The sequence below is a fragment of the Balaenoptera musculus genome, chromosome 15, assembly GCF_009873245.2.
Source record: "Balaenoptera musculus isolate JJ_BM4_2016_0621 chromosome 15, mBalMus1.pri.v3, whole genome shotgun sequence".
In the NCBI taxonomy this organism is placed as follows: domain Eukaryota; kingdom Metazoa; phylum Chordata; class Mammalia; order Artiodactyla; family Balaenopteridae; genus Balaenoptera; species Balaenoptera musculus.
In genome coordinates, this window is record NC_045799.1 from 50,331,727 (window position 1) to 50,349,181 (window position 17,455).

Below are 17,455 nucleotides of genomic sequence, written 5' to 3' on the forward strand. Positions count from 1 at the left end.
TGTGCATCTCTGACAAGTTCAGAACCTCTGAGCAGCGCCCAGGGTTCTCCAAGTGTGGTGGGAGGAGCCTCAGGTGATGGGGCCCCAGCCCAGACTTTGGGAATCAGCAGGTCCGGGGTGGGCCGAGCAATCTGTTTTTACAAGCTCTCCAGGTGACCACGGTGCGGTGGAGGGGCACTGAGGATGGGCTGGGAACGGCGCTAGAGGGGGTCCAGCCTATGATGGCAGTTCCAGCCGGAGGGGCAACCCAGCAAGGGCCATGGGGTCGATCACCCCAACAGGTGATCAGGATTGTTGTGGGCATCCCGGGTTGGTGCCTGCAGCAACCCCTTGCCCCGGGTGCGGACTGTCCCTTCTGAGAAGAAGAGCGATTAGGCCCCAGACCAAGGTCCGCTCCATGTTTGTGTTGGGGACAGCGCTGGGCTGGTAGGGCGACTTCGCAGATGACTGCGCAGGCTTTCCAGAAAAGTCTGCGCTGCGGACCCGGGCATATCTTGTTCCGTTTCGGCGACTCTGGCTTCCCTGGGGCCCCCAGGAGGGGGTCCTGACGCAGAGCAGATCCTGCTCCCGCACGGCACCCACCTGTGGGTTGACTGACAGCCCCGAACACCGCCCCTTGGGGGAGGGGGTGTCCGGCAGAGCACGGGGGTCGCTGGGATCCTCGCCCGGCGCCCCTTGCGGCGGGGTCGCGGTGGTGGGACTCAAGGGAGGCGGGGGCGGGGCGGAAGCGGGCCCGGAGCGGCGGGGCGGGGCGGGGCGAGCAGGCCCGGCCCCGCCCCCGGCCCCTGCAGCCGCTGCGCCCGCGCTGTGTTGTCTGCTCGGGCAGCTGCGAGCGGTTGCGCAGCCAAAGCTGCGGAACCGGTGCCGAGCGCGGCGCCCGCAGGAGCACTGTCCCCACTCCTCAGCCGCCCGGCCCACGGTGAGTGCCGCGGGCTCCCGCCCGGCCGTCGAAGCTCGGCCCGGCGCCCAGCCGACGTACAGGAGAGCCGCCGGTCCAGCTCCCGCGCCGCGCTCGCCGCCACCCCGGGCCCCGGGAGGTGGAGAAGACGCGCCGTCTGCCCCGGGGAGACGGAGGCCGGCGTGCGCTTGGAGGAGCGACCCTTGCTCTTGCGGCCCTTGGAGCGCGGAAGCAGGACCCGGCGGGAGCGGAGTGCGCACTGCGCAGGGGCGGGGGGACCAGACCTCCCTGCCGCGGGGGGCGCGGGACTCCAGGACCACCGTCCGCCGCCGGCTCCCGGGGTGCGCAGGGTGACCCCGCTCCTACCCGGCGCGCCATCCCCGGGGGAAGCCGCAGGTGGGCCGGGGCCGAGGACCCCCCCCCCACCCCGCTCCGAGACGCTCCGCGGGGTTTCCCAGCCAACCCTCCAGGGAGGAAGACGCCCCTAGAGCCCAGTTCCGTCCCCCTCCTGCCGATCCTGGCAGGACCCCTTGCTTTCCCCAAATCCCTCCAGACGTCTGGGTGGGTCCAAAAAAAATACACCCTCACCAGGTTTCCAAACTGCCCCCGAACCGAGCGCCCACCAATGAGAGAAACACCCCGACAGAACTGGGGGGCCCGAGGTTCTCACAGGGAGCTTCGGGAAGAGGGGGGACGGGAGGAAGGGGCGAGAGGGGATGTCACTGAGAGAAGTGGGAGGGAGGAACGCCGCGTGAACAGGTGAGGGAAGACAGGTAAGAGGGGGCCGGCCTGGCCAAGTGGGAGGGAACCTCGGAGGATTTCATTTTAAATGCGTTCATTCTAGAAGCATCTAGCTAGCCTTTTACAGCTGGTCTCAGGCTTCAGAGCTCTAGGTCCACCTACAGAGTTGGTTACAATACAGATTCCTAGGTCCATCCCTGGGGATTAAGTGGGGATGAGACCCTAATATTTGTAATGGGCACGCCAGGTGACTTGCAGTGGGGCACTGCAGCCGTGCTGTGTGCAGGGGAGCACTGTGTGCGGAGTCAATGAGGACACGGAGAGGTGGGAGCCGGAAATCCTATAGGAAGAGTGAGGGGGGTCAGGTAGGGGCTGGGCTGGGAAGAGAAGACCAAGAGGGCAGCAGGGACAGCTAGCTGGTGGGGCCAGACATCCTGCCACCCCCTCCTTATACATGCCCACGGCGGCATCAGTGGACCCCCGACCCCTAAGTCTCCAGGGACTGATTTCAGTAAGAAGGCCCCAGCGCCCTGAAGGTGTTTATTCACTCCAAGGGTGGCCAGTTGGCCACTGGGAACTCTGACTAGAGAGAGAGCTGGCCCTCCAGTTCAGCTCAGCTGCCCCAGACCTACCTGCTTCAGTGCCACCCCGGCTCCCCAGTGGGCTAGCAGGAGACAGCTTGGCTTTGAGCCCTGGGCTCGAGGCCTGGCTCAGGGCAGCTCACCCCAGCTCTGGGATGTGAAATGGGACAGTGACATCCACTTTGCAAATTATCATTTCCCATTCAACCCTGGGCCTTGGGCACAGCCCGGGAACATGGCGGGCCTGTCACTTTCAGCTGGGCCCAGTGCCTGTGTGGCGTTCAGCTCCTTGGCCCGCGTCACTTTGTTCGTTGGATAAATGGGAACTGGTGGCCAGGCACGCGCAGGGGTGCAGGCATGTCCTGCTCTGAGCTGCCGGCCAGACCTGGGACCGAGAAAGGGAGAACTCAGGAAGGAATCCCATGGGGCCCATCAGACAGATGGGGGGTCCCCTGCAGCCCTGTACCCAGCTCACTCTGCCCTGTACAGACTGAGGGCCCCTGCAGCTAGTGACTGCTTCCTGAGGGTCGGCCACATGCCCACTGTCAAAGGCAGCTCTGGGGGAGGTGCTGGCTGGCTCCCAGGCTGTTGGGTGCAGTGAGGTCATCACTGCTCAGGCGGCCCAGGGTTTCCAGGGGAACAAAGGGAATTTCTGGGCTCTCAGGATGAGCCATCTCTCCTGGACCCCTGCACCCAGACGCCACTATTGCCCCATCCTGGCAATGGGCTGAGGAAGGGAGCAGGGAGGGGCCGCGCAGCACAGGGGAAGGCCAGCCCATCTGGATGGACCCCGAGACTCAAGCCGAGCCAAGAGCTTAGCGCTCAGACACCAGAGCTGGGGAGACCTCGACTCCATCCTGGGCCTCCTGCTGGCTCTGTGGCCTTGGGTGGGTTCCTAACCCCGGGGCCTCAGTTTCCTCGTCTAGGTGGGGGAGCAGAGTGGCACCCCCTCTCCAGGGCTGGTCTGAGGATTATCAGGGGAGGTGGCCTGCCTTGCCTTGAACATTTCGTTCTCACAGAGAAAGCCCCCCACCCTGCAGCTCAGGCCACTTGGCTCCTGCGTCATCTTCATCTCTGGGAATGTGAGCCCCGGAGCCCCTGTCACATGCAGACGCAGCTGGCGGTTGCCCTGGCAACAGCTAAAGCAGTGGCTGCTCCCTGGCTTTGGGGGGCTGTGGGGGGAGCAGCCTCTTCCACTCAGCTAGAGAGGAAAAGGGGGCCCGTGACGCCCAGCCCCCTTGGGACCTCACTGCTGGCTGTAGGGTGACAGCTTCGGGAAGTGCGTGCAGAGGCTGCGGAGCCCCCATCTTGGGTAGAGGCCCCCAGGGGCAGGCGCTGACAGGTATGGTGGGGGGAGCCACCTGCCTTCCCTGTCCCCAGCTCTCATGTCTGGCCAGATGACACCCTCTGAGCCCAGTGTCCCCTGGGCCCCACAGGTCCGGGGTTAGAGGATCAGGGAGCAGGACGAGGAGCTGAGAGCTGGTGGGGGTCGCAGACCAGGGATGGCAGCCCGGGCCCACCCAGAGACAGACCTGGTTTGCTCAAAAAGTCTGTTTAGGACCCACAAGGTGGCAGGCGTGCCTGGCCCCGGCTCTCCCAGCAGAGCATAAGCGTCCAGGAAGGGGCAGCGCTGGTAAACGGAGACTTGCACAAGCACAGGCCCAGCCCCTGAGCAGCGGGCGCACAGGGCAGGGGCGGGTCTCACCTGGCTCTCCCATTGCTAAGTGCCCGTGAGATCGGGGCAAGTAGAGTTGGATCTGGCTGGGTCCCCATTTCCTATTTTGTCAAATGAAAATGGCAGGCTCAGGCTGATGTGCCTGGCCCTGCGGGGGCGGTGGGGGGGCTCAAGAGTGGACAGTGAGGGGACCCAGACAGTGCGAAGGCCCCCAAGTGGGCCAAGGGGAGCACGGTGTGTCCTGCACAAGAGGCCGGCAAGCCTGGGGCAGGGAGCCCGAGGGGTGGCACCGAGTGGCAGAGGTGGCCCGGGAAAGGGTCTTCACTTTGCCCTGATGGTTTTCAATGGGGAAACAGAAGACCACCCTGGGGATCCAGGGGGCCCAGGTCCGGAGGTTGTTGCCTGACCCAGGGGAGAGGTGGGTGCCTGGGCCGGGCCATGCGGTGGAAGAGGCAGGCTCAGGGGCCCTTGGTGGCTTAGCTATCATCTTGCCCTTCCCAGCGGGGTCTGCAGGGGACACTGAGACCCCTGGAGGACGTGTGTGGGTGTAACAGCAAAGGCTGGTCAGGCCGGGGGAACTGGAGTTGGCAGTGAGAGCTGCTTGCCCCTCAGGGGCATCCCAGGGCCTAGCCACCTGTACAGGAAGGTGTCCCCAGAGCAGGGCCTACTCCTCTTCTGGCAAGTGTGGGTTGTGGGGCCACAGCCCCCGCTCACTCTCCTGTCCGGCTCCAATTGCCCATGTTGCCATGGCAGCTGAGCCGCCATGTAGCATCCTGACTGGAGCAGCCCAGGTACCACGCTGGGACGGAGAGGGATCCTCTGTGTCGAGTGAAGAATGGGCTCCGGGCATCCCCTGAAGCCAGCTCAGTACTAGTCATTCTGGTCTGGGTGGCCAGAACCTGTGGAAGGGATAGGGCTTGGACTGAGCAAGTCTGCAGCCCTGGGAGGGGCTGGAGCCCATGACCCCAACAGTGGGCACCTCTGAGTAACGGGGACACCTCAGTCATTGCTCACGGTGGCATCTGATTTGATCATTGGGGACAGTATGGCCACGCCAGTGAATGAACAAGTGGCCCGACCGGAGGCCGTGGCTGTGCTCTCTGCCCGCAGGCCACCCACCATGTCCACCTTGCTGGAGATCAAGAGCAGCGTGCTCAGGCAGGTACAGGTGTGCCCGTCCTTCCGCCGGAGGACTGAGGAGGAGCCGGCGAGCAGCAGCACCGAAGTTCAGGAGCCCGCGGCTGGGGCCTGGTGGGTGCCCCACAGCCTGCTTTGCACAGTCATGGTCACCTGATCTGGCCCCCCTTCCTTCACTGACCTCACACACCAGCTGCCCAGCATGGCCCCTGGGGGGAGCCCAGGAGGCTCTGAACCCAAGGCCATGGAGGGCATCATACCTCGCCCCCAGACATGCAGAGACCCTTGAGTCGTGTGGGCCGGCACGTGCCGTGAGCTGTAGCTTCGGGGAGGGTCTGCTGACCCCGAGTCTGGGCTTTCTTGGCAGGAAACCCGGAGATGGTGTGGAGTTCTTCGCCCAGATGCGCCTCATCCTGAAGAAGGGGGAAGGCAGACAGGGCCTGCCGTGCCCCGAGGTGCGGATAGCACGGGCACTGCTGCCTGGCATGGGGCGCTGGGCCAGGCCTCCCCACCTGCCCCTCCGCCCTCCACTCCCTCCCTCCCTGGAGCATTCCCCACCCCACTGGCCCTGGGAGCCACAGAGGCCCTCACCCGGTGCCCTTCACAGGTCCTCCTGCGCAGTAGCTCCCCAGCCCCCACAGAGCCCGTGGACCCCAGCCGTGGCCTTAGAGCCCTGACCCAAGAGGAGGTAAGGGGGAAGGGGTCCTGGCCCCAGGAGGGGCTGTAAGTACCTCTGTGTGCCAGACTTAGGGTCTGGGGTGGGTGGGCCAGGCCTTCCCATGGAAGCGAGCAGAGGTCAGGGGTGAGGAGGGACCCCCAGTGGAGGGCCTGCTAGGTGCAAAGGCACAGAGGCAGGGTTTGGGCTCTGCCAGTGGGAGGAGCTGCTGGGGGCTGGGCACACAGGGTGGACTCAAGGAGCCTGAGATCCCCTGTGGCCAGAGCCCGGGGCTGAGGAGAGACAGGGACAGGGTGGCCGGGACTCAGCATGTGCTCCCCTCCCCACCTGCAGGTGGAGATGCTCTATGAGGAAGCCTTGTACACAGTCCTTTACCGGGCAGGGACCATGGGCCCCGACCAGGTGGATGACCAGGAGGTCCTACTGAGCTACCTGCAGCAGGTGAGCCCCATTGGCCCCACCCACCGTCCTGGCCTGGCCCCTCCCCATCTCTGGGGAGGACTGAGACACTTTCCCCCACCTGCTTATGTCACTATCACCTGAACAACACACACAGATTTGCCCCATGTACACAAGACACACACACACACACACACACGCACAGGCAGACACAAATAGGCTGACAGGCATACCCAGAAAGATGGAGTGATGGACAGACCCACAGACACATTCAAACAGAAGAACACAAAGACAGACAGATGAACACAGAGACAGATATAAAGAACACACGAAGTGACAGGTAGACAGACAGATACAGGACATACAAAGAAGAATGGACAGACAGACACACAGAAAAAAGTAGAAAGGACAAACCAACAGATGGACAGACACCTTTATTCTTCACCTGTGTGTGCTCCCCCAACCCCGTGAGGCCCCCAGGACGATAGTCAGCCCTGCTTCAGCGGTACCTGGGCCCTCACACCTGTCCACCCTGTGCAGGTGTTCGGCACCAGCCCCGAGGAACATGCTGAGGCCATGGAGCGTGTGAAGAAGGCCAAGGTGAGGCTGCCGCCCACCTGGGCAGACGCTGACCAGCGCAGTGCTCGTGTGCAGGGGCTTGGGGTGGAGGGGGCACAGGGCTGGGTCCATGCTGAGCCCCGAGAGGCCCTCACACCCCCACCCACCCACAGGCTCCCACATATGCCCTGAAAGTCTCCGTCATGCGTGCCAAGAACCTGCTGGCCAAAGACCCCAACGGTGAGTGGGGTTGGCTAGCTCAGCCGGGACGTTGGCTAGCTCAGGTGTGGGGGTCACGGGGGGGCCTGGGGTCAGGGGTCAGGGGCTGAGGCACCTGCCGTGTCCCAGGTTTCAGTGACCCGTACTGCATGCTGGGCATCCTGCCGGCCTCAGGCACCCTGAGGGAGCCGGGCCCACACAAGGAGCAGCGCTTCAGCTTCCGCAAGGGCAGCAAGCGTGGTGGCCCACTGCCGGCCAAGTGCATCCAGGTCACCGAGGTCAAGAGCAGCACCCTGAACCCTGTGTGGAAGGAGCACTTCCTCTTGTAAGGCCCCTCGTCCAGCTGGGTGGCAGGGTGGTTGGGCAGGGTCTGCTGCAGTGCCAGGCTGATCCTGGGGTTGCATGTGGCAGCTGTGCCTGTATGTGGTCTCAGTGCCTGCCCCAGGGAACTGAGGGGCTGGTCCTATGCCCATTTTCCAGACGAGGAGACTGAGGCTCAGAAATGGTCCCTGCCCCAGCTCCGGGCAGAGGATCACCTGGACCCTAAAGGGTATCTCTCTGTTCTCCTTATAGTGAGATTGAGGATGTCAGCACCGACCAGCTGCACCTGGACATCTGGTATAGGCCCCTGTGCCCTGCAGGGCAGGGGATGTGGGCGCCTCTGGTCTGGGGAGAGCGGGAGGGGGCAGTCAGGGCCAGGCTGGGCTCCAGACCAGCCAGGTACCCCCACCTCGCCCCACCCTTAGGGATCATGATGATGACGTGTCCCTGGTGGAAGCGTGCAGGAAGCTGAATGAAGTCATTGGCCTAAAGGGCATGAGCAGGTATGGCAGGTGGGACCCTTGTGCCCCTGACACTCACAGCTCGGCCACGGGGGCCAGAAGGTGGTGGCTCCTCAGGGACCACAGGTGTGACGCTCACCCTACTGCTCCCAGGTATTTCAAACAGATTGTCAAGTCTGCCCGCGCAAATGGGACAGCAGGGCCCACGGAGGACCACACCGATGACTTCCTGGGGTGCCTCAACATACCCATCCGGGTGAGTGGGTGTCGGGGCGTCACTCATGGAACACCTGCTCATGGGTGCCCCGCCTTCCTGCGATACTGCTGCTGGCTATGTCCTGTGATTCCCCCAACAGTCTCCCATCTTTCTGGGGCTGGGGGGGCACCATGCTGGGAGGAGTGGGGGAGGGACAGCCTCCAGGGGTCCAGGCACCCCTAAGCGCTCCCTGTGCTGGTTACCCATGTTCAGTGGGAAGCGGAGGCCTGTTTTCTCCCCACGGTCCTGCAGACAGTCTGTGCGGGAGGAAGAGGGAGGCAGAATCGCCAATCTGAACCCCATTTCCCCAGGAGGTGCCCGTGGCTGGTGAGGACCGCTGGTTCAAACTGGAACCGCGCTCCAGCGCCTCCCGCGTGCAGGGGGACTGCCAGCTGGTCCTCAAGCTGATCACCACACAGGTGGGAAGCCAAGGGGGACCCCCGCCCTGCGGCCCTGCGCCCCAGCCCATGGGCTTGGGCAGGGCTGGTGACCGGCGGGCCCTGCGTTCCAGAGGGACACGAGCATGAGCCAGCGCGGGCGCTCGGGCTTCCTGTCCTACCTGCTGCTGCTCAGCCGTCTGCTGCAGTTCGAGCACCGAGCCGAGGAGGTAGCGCCGCCCTCGGGCCCCCGGGGCAGCCAGGCGCGGCGTGGGGAGGGCGAGAGGGGGAGGCCGGGGACCTGGGGGCCGAGAGGGGATGGGGGTCTCCCGCCTCCACCCACGCCCGGCCCGTCCCCCAGCCCAACTCGAGCAGCTGGCGCGGTGAGCTCAGCGGGCCTGCGGCCACCGTGCTCTGCCTGCACGGCGCGCAGAGCAACCTGTCGGCGCTGCAGCTGGCTGTGCTGTGAGTGGGCGAGGCCGCGCCGCAAGAGGGCAGGGCCCCGACGCGGCGGAAGGGCGGCGGGAGGGGCAGAGCCTCGGCGGGCGAAACTGCAAGTACATGGGCGGGGCCGTGTCGCGAGGGGCGGGGCACTGGGGGGCGGGGCCCGGAAAGGGGCTGTGCTGTGAGTTGGAGGGGCGCCGGTTTCCTCCCGGTCCCGGCCCCCAGGCCGCTGCCCTGACCCTGGGCTGGGGCCCCGCAGGCACTGGCAGGTCAGCAGCCGCCACCATCAGACTCGCACCCTGGACTACGGCTACCTGCTGGGGCTGCTAGAAGATATGCAGGCACACTGGGAGGAGGCAGCCTCGCTGCCCCAGGAGCAGGTGGGCTCGGCTGAAAATGCTGTTCCTGGGGGGTGTGCTGTGGAGTTGCTCAGGCTGGGGCAGGCAGGGACGGCCAGAGTCCTGCCCTGGTGGGGTGCACAGCCTGCGGGTGCGGTAGGTGGTTAAAAACAAACGGACAAATTGCGGGACCTGGGAGAGAGCACGTGCTGTGCGGTCCCAGGATCGGGTGTGCGATACCTTGATGGAGTCCCGAGGGAGGGAGGCCGTGCCGCTTCAGCCCCGCGAGCAACAGAGGGAGTGGGCCAGCTCGCAGGAGGCACAGCTGGTAGTGCAAAGACCCTGAGGGCGTCTGTGCCTCCAGGGGGAGCTGCGGAGGCAGGGGCTGGAGAGGTCATCACTGCAAGGCCAGTGGGGTTGGAGGTGGTGGTAGGGAGGGTGCTCCTCAGGGCAGAGCCTTGTAGACTGGCTGGTTCTGCCGTGGAGCGGGCACTCAGGAGTCAGTTCTTAAGGGCCCTGTCCCCCAGGAGGAGGGACTGGCAGACAGCTTCTCCGCCTTCTCTGAGTTTGGACTTCGGCTGCTGCGCCAGCTCCGAGACTACTTCCCTGCCACCAACAGCACAGCCGTCTACCGCCTGGAGCTGCTGTTGAAGTGGGTGCAGCCGCTGGCACGAGGGGTGGGGGTGTGGGTAGGGGTAGGGGACTGGGTGGGGCACCCCCAGTCAGCGGGTGACGGGTCGCCCAGGTGTCTTGGCAAGCTGCAGCTCTTCCAGCCTTCCTTTGAGATCTGCCCCTTCGAGACGGAGCTAAACATGGACATTGCTGCTGCCCTGAAGGTGTGTCTGGTAGCTTGGTCTGGGCTAACTGCTCCGGCCCTGCCCGTGCCCCTGCCCCCACCTGGACCTGCTGTACCACACACACTTTGTTGTCCTTCTTCCCTCCCACCCACCATTCTGCCTCGGTGGCTTCCCTTGCAGAGAGGCAACCGTGAATGGTTCGACAAGCTCCTGAACTCCCAGAGTCCTCGTGAGCAGGTGTGACTCAGGGGGGCATGGGTCAGGGGAAGCAGGTGTGGCTCAGGGAAGGGGAGGGGGGCAGCATGTGGGTGCAGGCCAGAAGGTCAGTGTGCTGGGCTTCCTTGCAGCCGGGGCCACAGCGCCTTGCAGGGCTGGTCAAGCTGGCTGACGCTGTCTACGAGGACCTGCAGTCCTGCTATGGCATCTACGCCAGCCTCTTCCACAGGTGGGGCCAGCGCTCTCCCTGCTGCCCCTGCACCCAGCCCCTCAAGTGCTGCTGCTGGGCTGGGGAGCAGGGAGAGCAGATGTCTGAGGTGTGTCCTTTGCAGCATCATCAAGATCGACTTCTTCACCCTCACCTTTCGGCAGCTGGAGCGTCTGGTGAGGAGGCGGCCTGGGGAGAGCCCCCTGGCTGGGAAGGGGCCTGGGTTTCCTGTTGTTGGCAGTCTGACTCCACCCTCCTGGGCAGGTGGCGGAAGAGGCGTGGGTGCTGACGGAGGAGCTGAGCCCTAAGATGACCCTCGAGGTGGCCTCAGGGCTTTTTGAGCTCTACCTGACCCTGGCAGACATCCAGCGCTTCTGGAGCAGCATCCCAGGCCGGTGGGTGCCCTGCCCCCACCTGTCCTCCAGTCTCCTCTTGGAGGGCTCTGTGCAAGAGATTCTCCCCCGGGCCTCCTTAGGCTAGGAACCTGGGACATGTTGGCTCAAGGTGTCTGAGTTGGGGCGAGCTCTGACTGGCCTTCTGCTGCAGGGACAGCCGCTCCCTTGCCCTGGCTGGCATCCATGCCCCGTTCCTGCCCGCTGTGAAGCTTTGGCTGCAGGTGTTGCGGGACCAAGCCAAGTGGAGGCTTCAGGGAGCCGTGGATGTGGACACAGTGAGTGAGCACCCAGGCCTGAGGGTGCTGGGCTCATCCGGGGCACCCTCACAACCAAGGCTTCCTCCTGCTTCCTAGCTGGAGCCCATGGATTCCTCCTCCAAGCACAGCAGCTCCGCAGCCACTGCAAGCCTCTGCTTCAGCCACATGCAGGAGCTGTGGGCCCGCCTGGCATGGCCAGACCCTGCCCAGGCCCAGGGGCTGGGCACCCAGCTCAGCCAGGTGGGGACTCCCGAGAGGAGATCGGGGTCTGGAGGGGCAACAGGGCCAGGGGACATGGCCCACAGCTCCTGAGCCCCCATCTTCCACCCCAGGACCTGTGTGAAGCTGCCCTCTTCTACACAGAGCTGCTGCGGAAGAAGGTGGACACTCAGCCTGGGGCAGCGGGCGAGGCAGTGAGCGAGCCAGTGAGCCGACAGGCGGGCGGGGAGGGTCCAGTTGGGGGGAGGAGGAGGTGCGGTGGGGCCACCACCCGATTGCCAACCCACACATGTCCGGCACACCTCCCCAGCTCTGCGTGGTCCTCAACGACGTGGAGCTCCTGCGCAAGGCTGCTGACCAGGCGCTGCGTGGCCTGGTGTGGCCGGAGGGGGCTCCAGGGCTCGAGGGTGTGCTCCCGCGCCCCCTGCTCAGCTGCATGCAGGCCCTGGATGAGGACCTGCAGCGGGAGGCCCGAACCGTGACGGCACACCTGACCTCCAAGGTGGGCAGGGATGGTGGGGCGGGACCTGGCTGCCCCCTCCCTGCACCCCAACTTGGTGCTGAACGCCGTCCTCCCGCAGATGGTGGGTGACATCAGGAAGTACGTGCAGCACATCAGCCTCTCACCTGACTCCATCCAGAACGAGGAGGTGAGTGCCCGGCCAGGTGAGGGCTTGGGCATGGTGGGGAATGTGTGTGTGGGGTGGGGGCCCAGGCTCAGTCCCAGCCTGAGGACCCTGCCTGCAGGCCATGGCCCCGCTCCTGAAGTACCTGGATGAGAAGCTGGCTCTGCTGAACGCCTCACTAGTGAAGGAGAACCTGAGCAGGTATGGTCCCAGGCAGGTGGAGCAGGGCTGGCCCAGTGTCCAGTCACAGATGCCGAGTGTCCCTACAGGGTGCTGGAGGCCCTCTGGGAGCTGCTGCTACAGGCTATTCTGCAGGCTCTGGGCGCAAACCGTGACGTGTCTGCCGACTTCTATGGGCGCTTCCACTTCACGCTGGAGGTAGGGCCATGTGGAAGAGCCCTTTCTGCTGCAGCTCCCAGTTCCTGGCTCCCCCCAACCCCAGGCCCAGGGCGACAAGCCTGCTGACCCTTCCCAGCTGCCCTGCTGCACCCTGCTGGGACGCCAGGCCTTCCCTGGACACCCCTCCTCTGGGAACCCACCAGGGCAGCATCTCCTTCCCCCAGCCTACCTGTGTCAGAAGCACCTGGGCCACCTGTTAAGACAGCTATCTGGCCTCAGGCACTGACATTTTCCCAAGCTTCCTGGGGGCTTCTGATGCGCCCCAGGTGTGAGTGGCTCTGCCCTGGGCTCCCGAGAGCCCGAGCTGGGTGCTGCTCAAGGCTCCATTTGTCTCCACTCTTGGTCCCCAGCACCCACCTCGCCCCTGATATCTCTCCCTTCTTGCCCTGCCGCAGGCCCTGGTCAATTTTTTCCACGCTGAGGGCCAGGGTTTACCCCTGGAGAGCCTGAGGGACGGAAGCTACAAGGTGAAGTTTGGCCCTGGGGCCTCTGACAGAGGAAGGGGGAGGGGCGGACACCAGAGACCCAAGTTTGAGTTCATCCACGCCCCACACGTGAAATGGGGCCGTGAGGAGCTGCCGGCATCACCAGGGGCCTCCTCCTTCCTGCAGAGGCTGGAGGAGGAGCTGCGCCTGCACCAGTGCTCCACCCGGGAGTGCATCGAGCAGTACTACTTGGACAAGCTCAAGCAGGTAGTGCGGCCCAGGTGCGGGCACGAGGCCCCGCCTCCGGGAGTCCCCGGGCTCCGGCTCATCGGCCCCCTGGCCTTTCCGCAGAGGTCCCTGGAGCACAACCGGTTTGGGCGCCTGAGCGTCCGCTGCCACTACGAGGCAGCCGAACAGCGGCTGGCGGTGGAGGTGCTGCACGCCGCCGACCTGCTTCCCCTGGACGCCAACGGTGCGGGGGAGGGGTGCGGCGGGGCGGGGCGAGGCGGGGCTGGCGGGGACGGCGGCGTGGTCCGCTCACAGCCGTGTCCCTAGGCCTGAGCGACCCCTTTGTGATCGTGGAGCTGGGCCCGCCGCACCTTTTCCCTCTGGTCCGCAGTCAGAGGACCCAGGTCAAGAGCCGAACGCTGCACCCCGTGTACGACGAGCTCTTCTACTTGTGAGTGTCCTTCCCTGCCCTGCCCGTCAGGAGCCGGGAGCAGGGTTCCAGGTGACCACCACCCGCCTCCCCCGCCCCCAGCTCCGTGCCCGCAGAGGCCTGCCGCCGCCGGGGCGCCTGCGTGCTGTTCACCGTCATGGACCACGATTGGCTGTCCACCAACGACTTCGCGGGGGAGGCAGCCCTGGGCCTGGGCAGCATTGGCGGCGTCGCGAGGCCCCAGGTGGGAGGGAGCGCGAGGGCCGGGCAGCCGGTCACCCTGCACCTGCGCCGGCCCAGAGCCCAGGGTGAGTGAGGGGCGGGGCGGGGCGGGGCGGGGCGGGGCGGGGGCGGGGTTGAGGGCGGGGCCAGCCGGGGCTGACGCTGGCCCGGCCCCGTCCCGTCCCCTCTCCACCCGCCCGCAGTGAGATCGGCGCTTAGGATGCTGGAGGGCCGCAACAACAAGGAGGCGCAGGAGTTTGTCAAGAGACTCAAGGAGCTGGAGAAGTACATGGAGGCGGACCCCTGAGCCCCTGCGGCGGCCAGCCAGGCCCTCCCCAAGTCCCCGTGTTGTTCTCTCGCCGTGGTCAGCTTTGTGCAGCCGGGATCGTGGTGCCCCTTCCCCTGCTTCATGGTGTGCTTGCTGTGGCTGGATTCCCTGGGCTCCCTTTTGCCCTGGCCGTGTCTCTGTGGTGTGTGCTGTGAACCCCCTGTGCCCAGTAAACCCCACCCCACTGGATCTGGATGGCCAACTGGGCGAGGCCTGGCCAGCAGCTGCCCCCCAAACCCTGGAGCAGAGAGAACAGGCCTGGCCGCCAGGTGAGCTTCCCGCCTTGCCTCAGGTTCCAGAGCCACAGGGCAGGAAGGCGCTGGTCTTAAAAGCAGGGCTCTCAGTGGGGCAGCCTTGCCCCCCAGGGGACATTAGGTGCTGCCTGGAGACATTTTTGGTAGTCAGTCACATTTGGGGAGTGGGTGAAGGCTGTGCTATTGGCACCAGTGGGTAGAGACCAGGCTTGACATCCTGCCATGAACCCTCCCCCCCCCCAACAAAGAATGGTTCACTCCTAAATGTCACCAGTGCTACACAGGAGAGCCCTGTCCTAAAGGAGGTTCTGTCCTCGTCTCTCCAGGGCTGGGGCAAGGCCTCACTAGGTGAAGAGGCAGGAAGGTCTGCGTTTTGAGTCTGGACAATCCAGGCTTTGGAGGGAGAGGGTGAACATGTGCAGTGTCCCCATCCTTCTCCAGGGACCCTCCACCCCAGAAGGCATGTGGAGGGTGGTTTGCCTGAGAGCTGCACAGGTCTCCAGTCCCCACCCAGCTGACAGGCCCAGGGTCTCTGGCTGAGGATGTCACTCAAGGCTGGTCAGTGTAAGGGGCTCCATGCCAACTGGCCAGCTATCTGGCGTTTCTTTTCACGAACGCACGGGTGCCCACACAAGACCTACCCCGCAGCCCCATCCCCACACCCCAGACTCTTCTAGGCAGGGTCTGCCTCACTAGAGGCTGAGGGTCCCCCCAAACCCACAGGCCAAGCGCAGAGAAGCAGAGGCTCACACAGGGATCTCCTTGGCTTGCAGCTTCATTGGGAGGGCTCTGAGGCAGGACCCAGAGCAAGGCCGGGTTAGAAGCACAGGGAGAAAACCCAGACAGAGTCCAGTCCTGCTGGCAGCTGCAGGGGCTGAGGCCACCAGGCCTGTGTGTGTTCCCGCAAGTTCCACTGCCATCTCTAGATGTCCTCGTCACTCCGCCTTGTAAAATATACATGTCTGCAACTTTCAGTCTCTCTGCCGTTTCTTGATTCCTTTCCAAATCTCTGTGGGGACCCTGGCCTCCGTCTCTTCAGGGCTGCTGCTGCTGCCTCCCCCATCCTCGGGGTCAGGCCCAAGTTCCTCAGACTCCTCCTCGGTGTCACTGTCAGCCCTGTCTCTGGGCAGCCTGGGAGGGAGGGGTGCGTTCACTGGCCAGTCTGAGGTAACACCCGTCCCCACTCACTCACCAAAGCCCCCAAGCTGAGGACAGATTCCTATTCCCTGTCCTCTCAAAACTGAAATCTCTCCATCAGGACATCCACCTTCCCTTCTCCGCACTCGGAAAGGCATCCTGGTGTTGTTTAGGACACCACCCCACCCTGCAGCAGGAGTGGCTGAGGCCAGAGGCGGAGGGGAGCCCTGGGTCTGAGCTGTCATGAAACTTGGGAAGCCCAAGGACCTACCGGGGGCCAGACACGGGCCTGTTGGGGTTTGCAAACTCTCGCCCTGAATCCACATCAAAGGGATCTGAATCGAGGAATCAAAGAGAAAGCGACCTGTAGGTGAGCCTGGAGCAGAACCAAACGTCCCACAGCTGTGGCAGGAACGCTCCCCCCAACCCCCAGGCTTCTCAAAGGAGGTGGCAGGCCTGGAAGGTGCTGGCTCCCACCCAGGGGGCTTGTGTCTGTGCCAGGCCTCACCGATTTCCTCCTCTTCCTCAGGCTCCTTGGTGTGGGCCAGGAACTCCTGCTCTGCCTGCAGCACCTCCTCTGGGCCACTGCAGGCTGCATACTTGTCCAGGAGCTGGCGGTTCAGGTCTAGGAAGCCCTTGCCCCACTTGAACTTCCGTAGCAAAATGACAGCAAGGTCTGAAAAACCTGTTGGTGCAGGAAACAGGAATTCCAAGGATGTGGACAATCCCTCTCCTGTTACCCTTGGAGCTGGTTCCTTCTGTCCCAGGAACTAAAAGTCCCGCTGACACTTTCCCACGGTCCAGACAGCCCATGCCCACTCACCAGCCTCTGCCTCAGTAGCCCATTAAGTCCCTCTCCCCACAGGGAGTCTCACAGGGCCACCCACCTGGGCCTCCATGTGGACCATAAGGTCTCTGGGGGTGAGCTGTGGTAACAAAGGACTCTCAGGGCGGTGGTGCCCTGACAACGAGGGCCAAATACGAGTGCTTGTAGGCCAGCGATGTGTTTTGCCTCCACCTCAACCCGGCATGGCGAGGACTTAAGTGGGAGTTAGGATGAAACCCTGGCCACCTTCCCGTACATGGTCATGCTCCTCCTGGGACTTGCAGCAAAAAACACACTGCTGGGAGCACAGCCAGACTCCAGGCTGCCAGGCCCCGACACTCACCCAGGATGCAGAAGGTAGCAGCGAAGGCCTCCACGCAGGAGAGCCTGCAAGGCCGGCCATAGTTCACAGGGTTGGCAGCCACCAGGTGGGGCAGGATCCGCAAGTGGCTCCCTCGCATCTTCCCAAACGGAGTCTCATCCAGTCTGGCCCAGGAGCAGTCGATGACGGCGACCCCGGACCGTGCCACCAACTGTCTGCCAGGAGCAGCGTAGGGCTTGGTTCTGGGGTCAACTTGGTGCTGGCCCCACTGGGGATTCAGGGGCATCATTTCCCCATCCCAGTGACCCCCAAGGACTCTCATGGGCCAAGCTTTTGAGGCAGCTGGGGGGGGAGGTGTTCCTCGATAAAGCTCATTTATTCACTCAACAAACGTTTATTGAAACCTGCTGCATCCTGGACTCTGCCCTAGGTAATGGGGGCAAACTAGACAGATCAGTGCAAACAGGTGAGCGCTGAAAAGAAGGATGCGCCAGAGTAGGGGACTCATTAAGAAAAGAGTCCCAGGAGGCACCCCGCCCTCCCCACCCCTACACCCTGTCCTCTCCCGCCTACCTGTCTGCGGGGGACACGTACTGGGAGCCCACGGGGCTGAGCACGAGGCCGCCGAACCTGTGGCCCAGACGTAGGCAGCGCACCAGTCCCAGGCGCGCCAGCTTGCGGCCGGTGCAGCGCCGGGGGTCGCAGTGGCCCAGCTCCCACATGGCCAGAGCGCAGGGCAGCTGTGCAGGGCCCGGGACGCCCTCGTCCTCGGCCGCCTCTGGCTCCACGGACGCTACACCGGGCACAGAAGGGGACCCGGCCTCAGCCGCGGCTCCGCGACCCGACCCTGGGCCTCCGACCCCCGCCCCCGCTCCGGATCACGCCCCACTCACCGCGCAGCGCGGCGCCCACCTCCTCGGCGAAAGCCTCCAGAGAGCGGCCCGCGGGGCGCCGAGTGCGGCCACCTTCGGCCCGCGGCCCACGCACTGCCCTGCGGCGGCCCATGGCTGGGAGCAGGGACCGAGAGTCCCGCCCACTCCCAACTTCTCAGGCAGCCGAGACGCGCCTCTGCGCAGGAGCCGGAC

General features: G+C 64.5%; 2 protein-coding genes across 4 annotated transcripts; one reads left to right on the forward strand and one right to left on the reverse strand.

Annotated features, from left to right (window-relative positions):
• Positions 1–815: 815 nt before the first annotated feature.
• On the forward strand, positions 816–15,059 carry BAIAP3 (BAI1 associated protein 3). Of its 3 annotated transcripts, XR_005016364.1 has the most exons (35): positions 816–919; positions 5,006–5,146; positions 5,400–5,487; positions 5,640–5,720; positions 6,042–6,149; positions 6,648–6,707; positions 6,839–6,905; positions 7,014–7,209; positions 7,458–7,502; positions 7,631–7,708; positions 7,820–7,922; positions 8,234–8,341; positions 8,434–8,529; positions 8,661–8,764; positions 9,003–9,123; positions 9,609–9,733; positions 9,827–9,917; positions 10,059–10,115; positions 10,226–10,323; positions 10,427–10,478; positions 10,567–10,697; positions 10,849–10,972; positions 11,051–11,194; positions 11,287–11,379; positions 11,484–11,675; positions 11,755–11,823; positions 11,921–12,000; positions 12,069–12,177; positions 12,594–12,665; positions 12,810–12,890; positions 12,975–13,095; positions 13,179–13,302; positions 13,384–13,589; positions 13,707–14,100; positions 14,809–15,059. XR_005016364.1 is itself a non-coding variant. In XM_036824491.1 (34 exons), exons 2-34 carry the CDS (start codon positions 5,016–5,018, stop codon positions 13,808–13,810), a joined length of 3,459 nt encoding a protein of 1,152 aa, XP_036680386.1. In that variant the 5' UTR covers positions 816–919; positions 5,006–5,015; the 3' UTR covers positions 13,811–15,059. The 3 variants fall into 3 exon arrangements, 2 of the variants coding, with proteins under 2 accessions (XP_036680386.1, XP_036680387.1); XM_036824491.1 differs by having other exon boundaries at positions 13,707–15,059; XM_036824492.1 differs by having other exon boundaries at positions 9,612–9,733; positions 13,707–15,059.
• Positions 14,845–17,449, reverse strand: TSR3 (TSR3 ribosome maturation factor). Its single transcript, XM_036824502.1, has 6 exons — positions 17,264–17,449; positions 16,944–17,163; positions 16,392–16,585; positions 15,731–15,907; positions 15,494–15,557; positions 14,845–15,216 (listed from the first exon to the last, which is right to left on the reverse strand). The coding sequence occupies exons 1-6, from the start codon at positions 17,373–17,375 to the stop codon at positions 15,057–15,059; spliced, it is 927 nt and encodes a 308-aa protein (XP_036680397.1). The 5' UTR covers positions 17,376–17,449; the 3' UTR covers positions 14,845–15,056.
• Between the last annotated feature and the right edge of the window lie 6 nt (positions 17,450–17,455).

Excerpts from the sequence above, each read along its gene's own strand:
- TSR3 (XM_036824502.1), bottom strand. The coding sequence starts at position 17,375 with ATGGGCCGCCGCAGGGCAGTGCGTGGGCCGCGGGCCGAAGGTGGCCGC. Across the intron at positions 15,908-16,391 it reads TGCTACCTTCTGCATCCTGG|GTTTTTCAGACCTTGCTGTC; the intron begins GTGAGTGTCGGG and ends CTGCACCAACAG. Across the intron at positions 15,558-15,730 it reads TGAGGAAGAGGAGGAAATCG|ATCCCTTTGATGTGGATTCA; the intron begins GTGAGGCCTGGC and ends TCCTCGATTCAG.
- BAIAP3 (XM_036824491.1), top strand. The coding sequence starts at position 5,016 with ATGTCCACCTTGCTGGAGATCAAGAGCAGCGTGCTCAGGCAGGTACAG. Across the intron at positions 5,488-5,639 it reads AGGGCCTGCCGTGCCCCGAG|GTCCTCCTGCGCAGTAGCTC; the intron begins GTGCGGATAGCA and ends TGCCCTTCACAG. Across the intron at positions 10,116-10,225 it reads CCCAGAGTCCTCGTGAGCAG|CCGGGGCCACAGCGCCTTGC; the intron begins GTGTGACTCAGG and ends GCTTCCTTGCAG.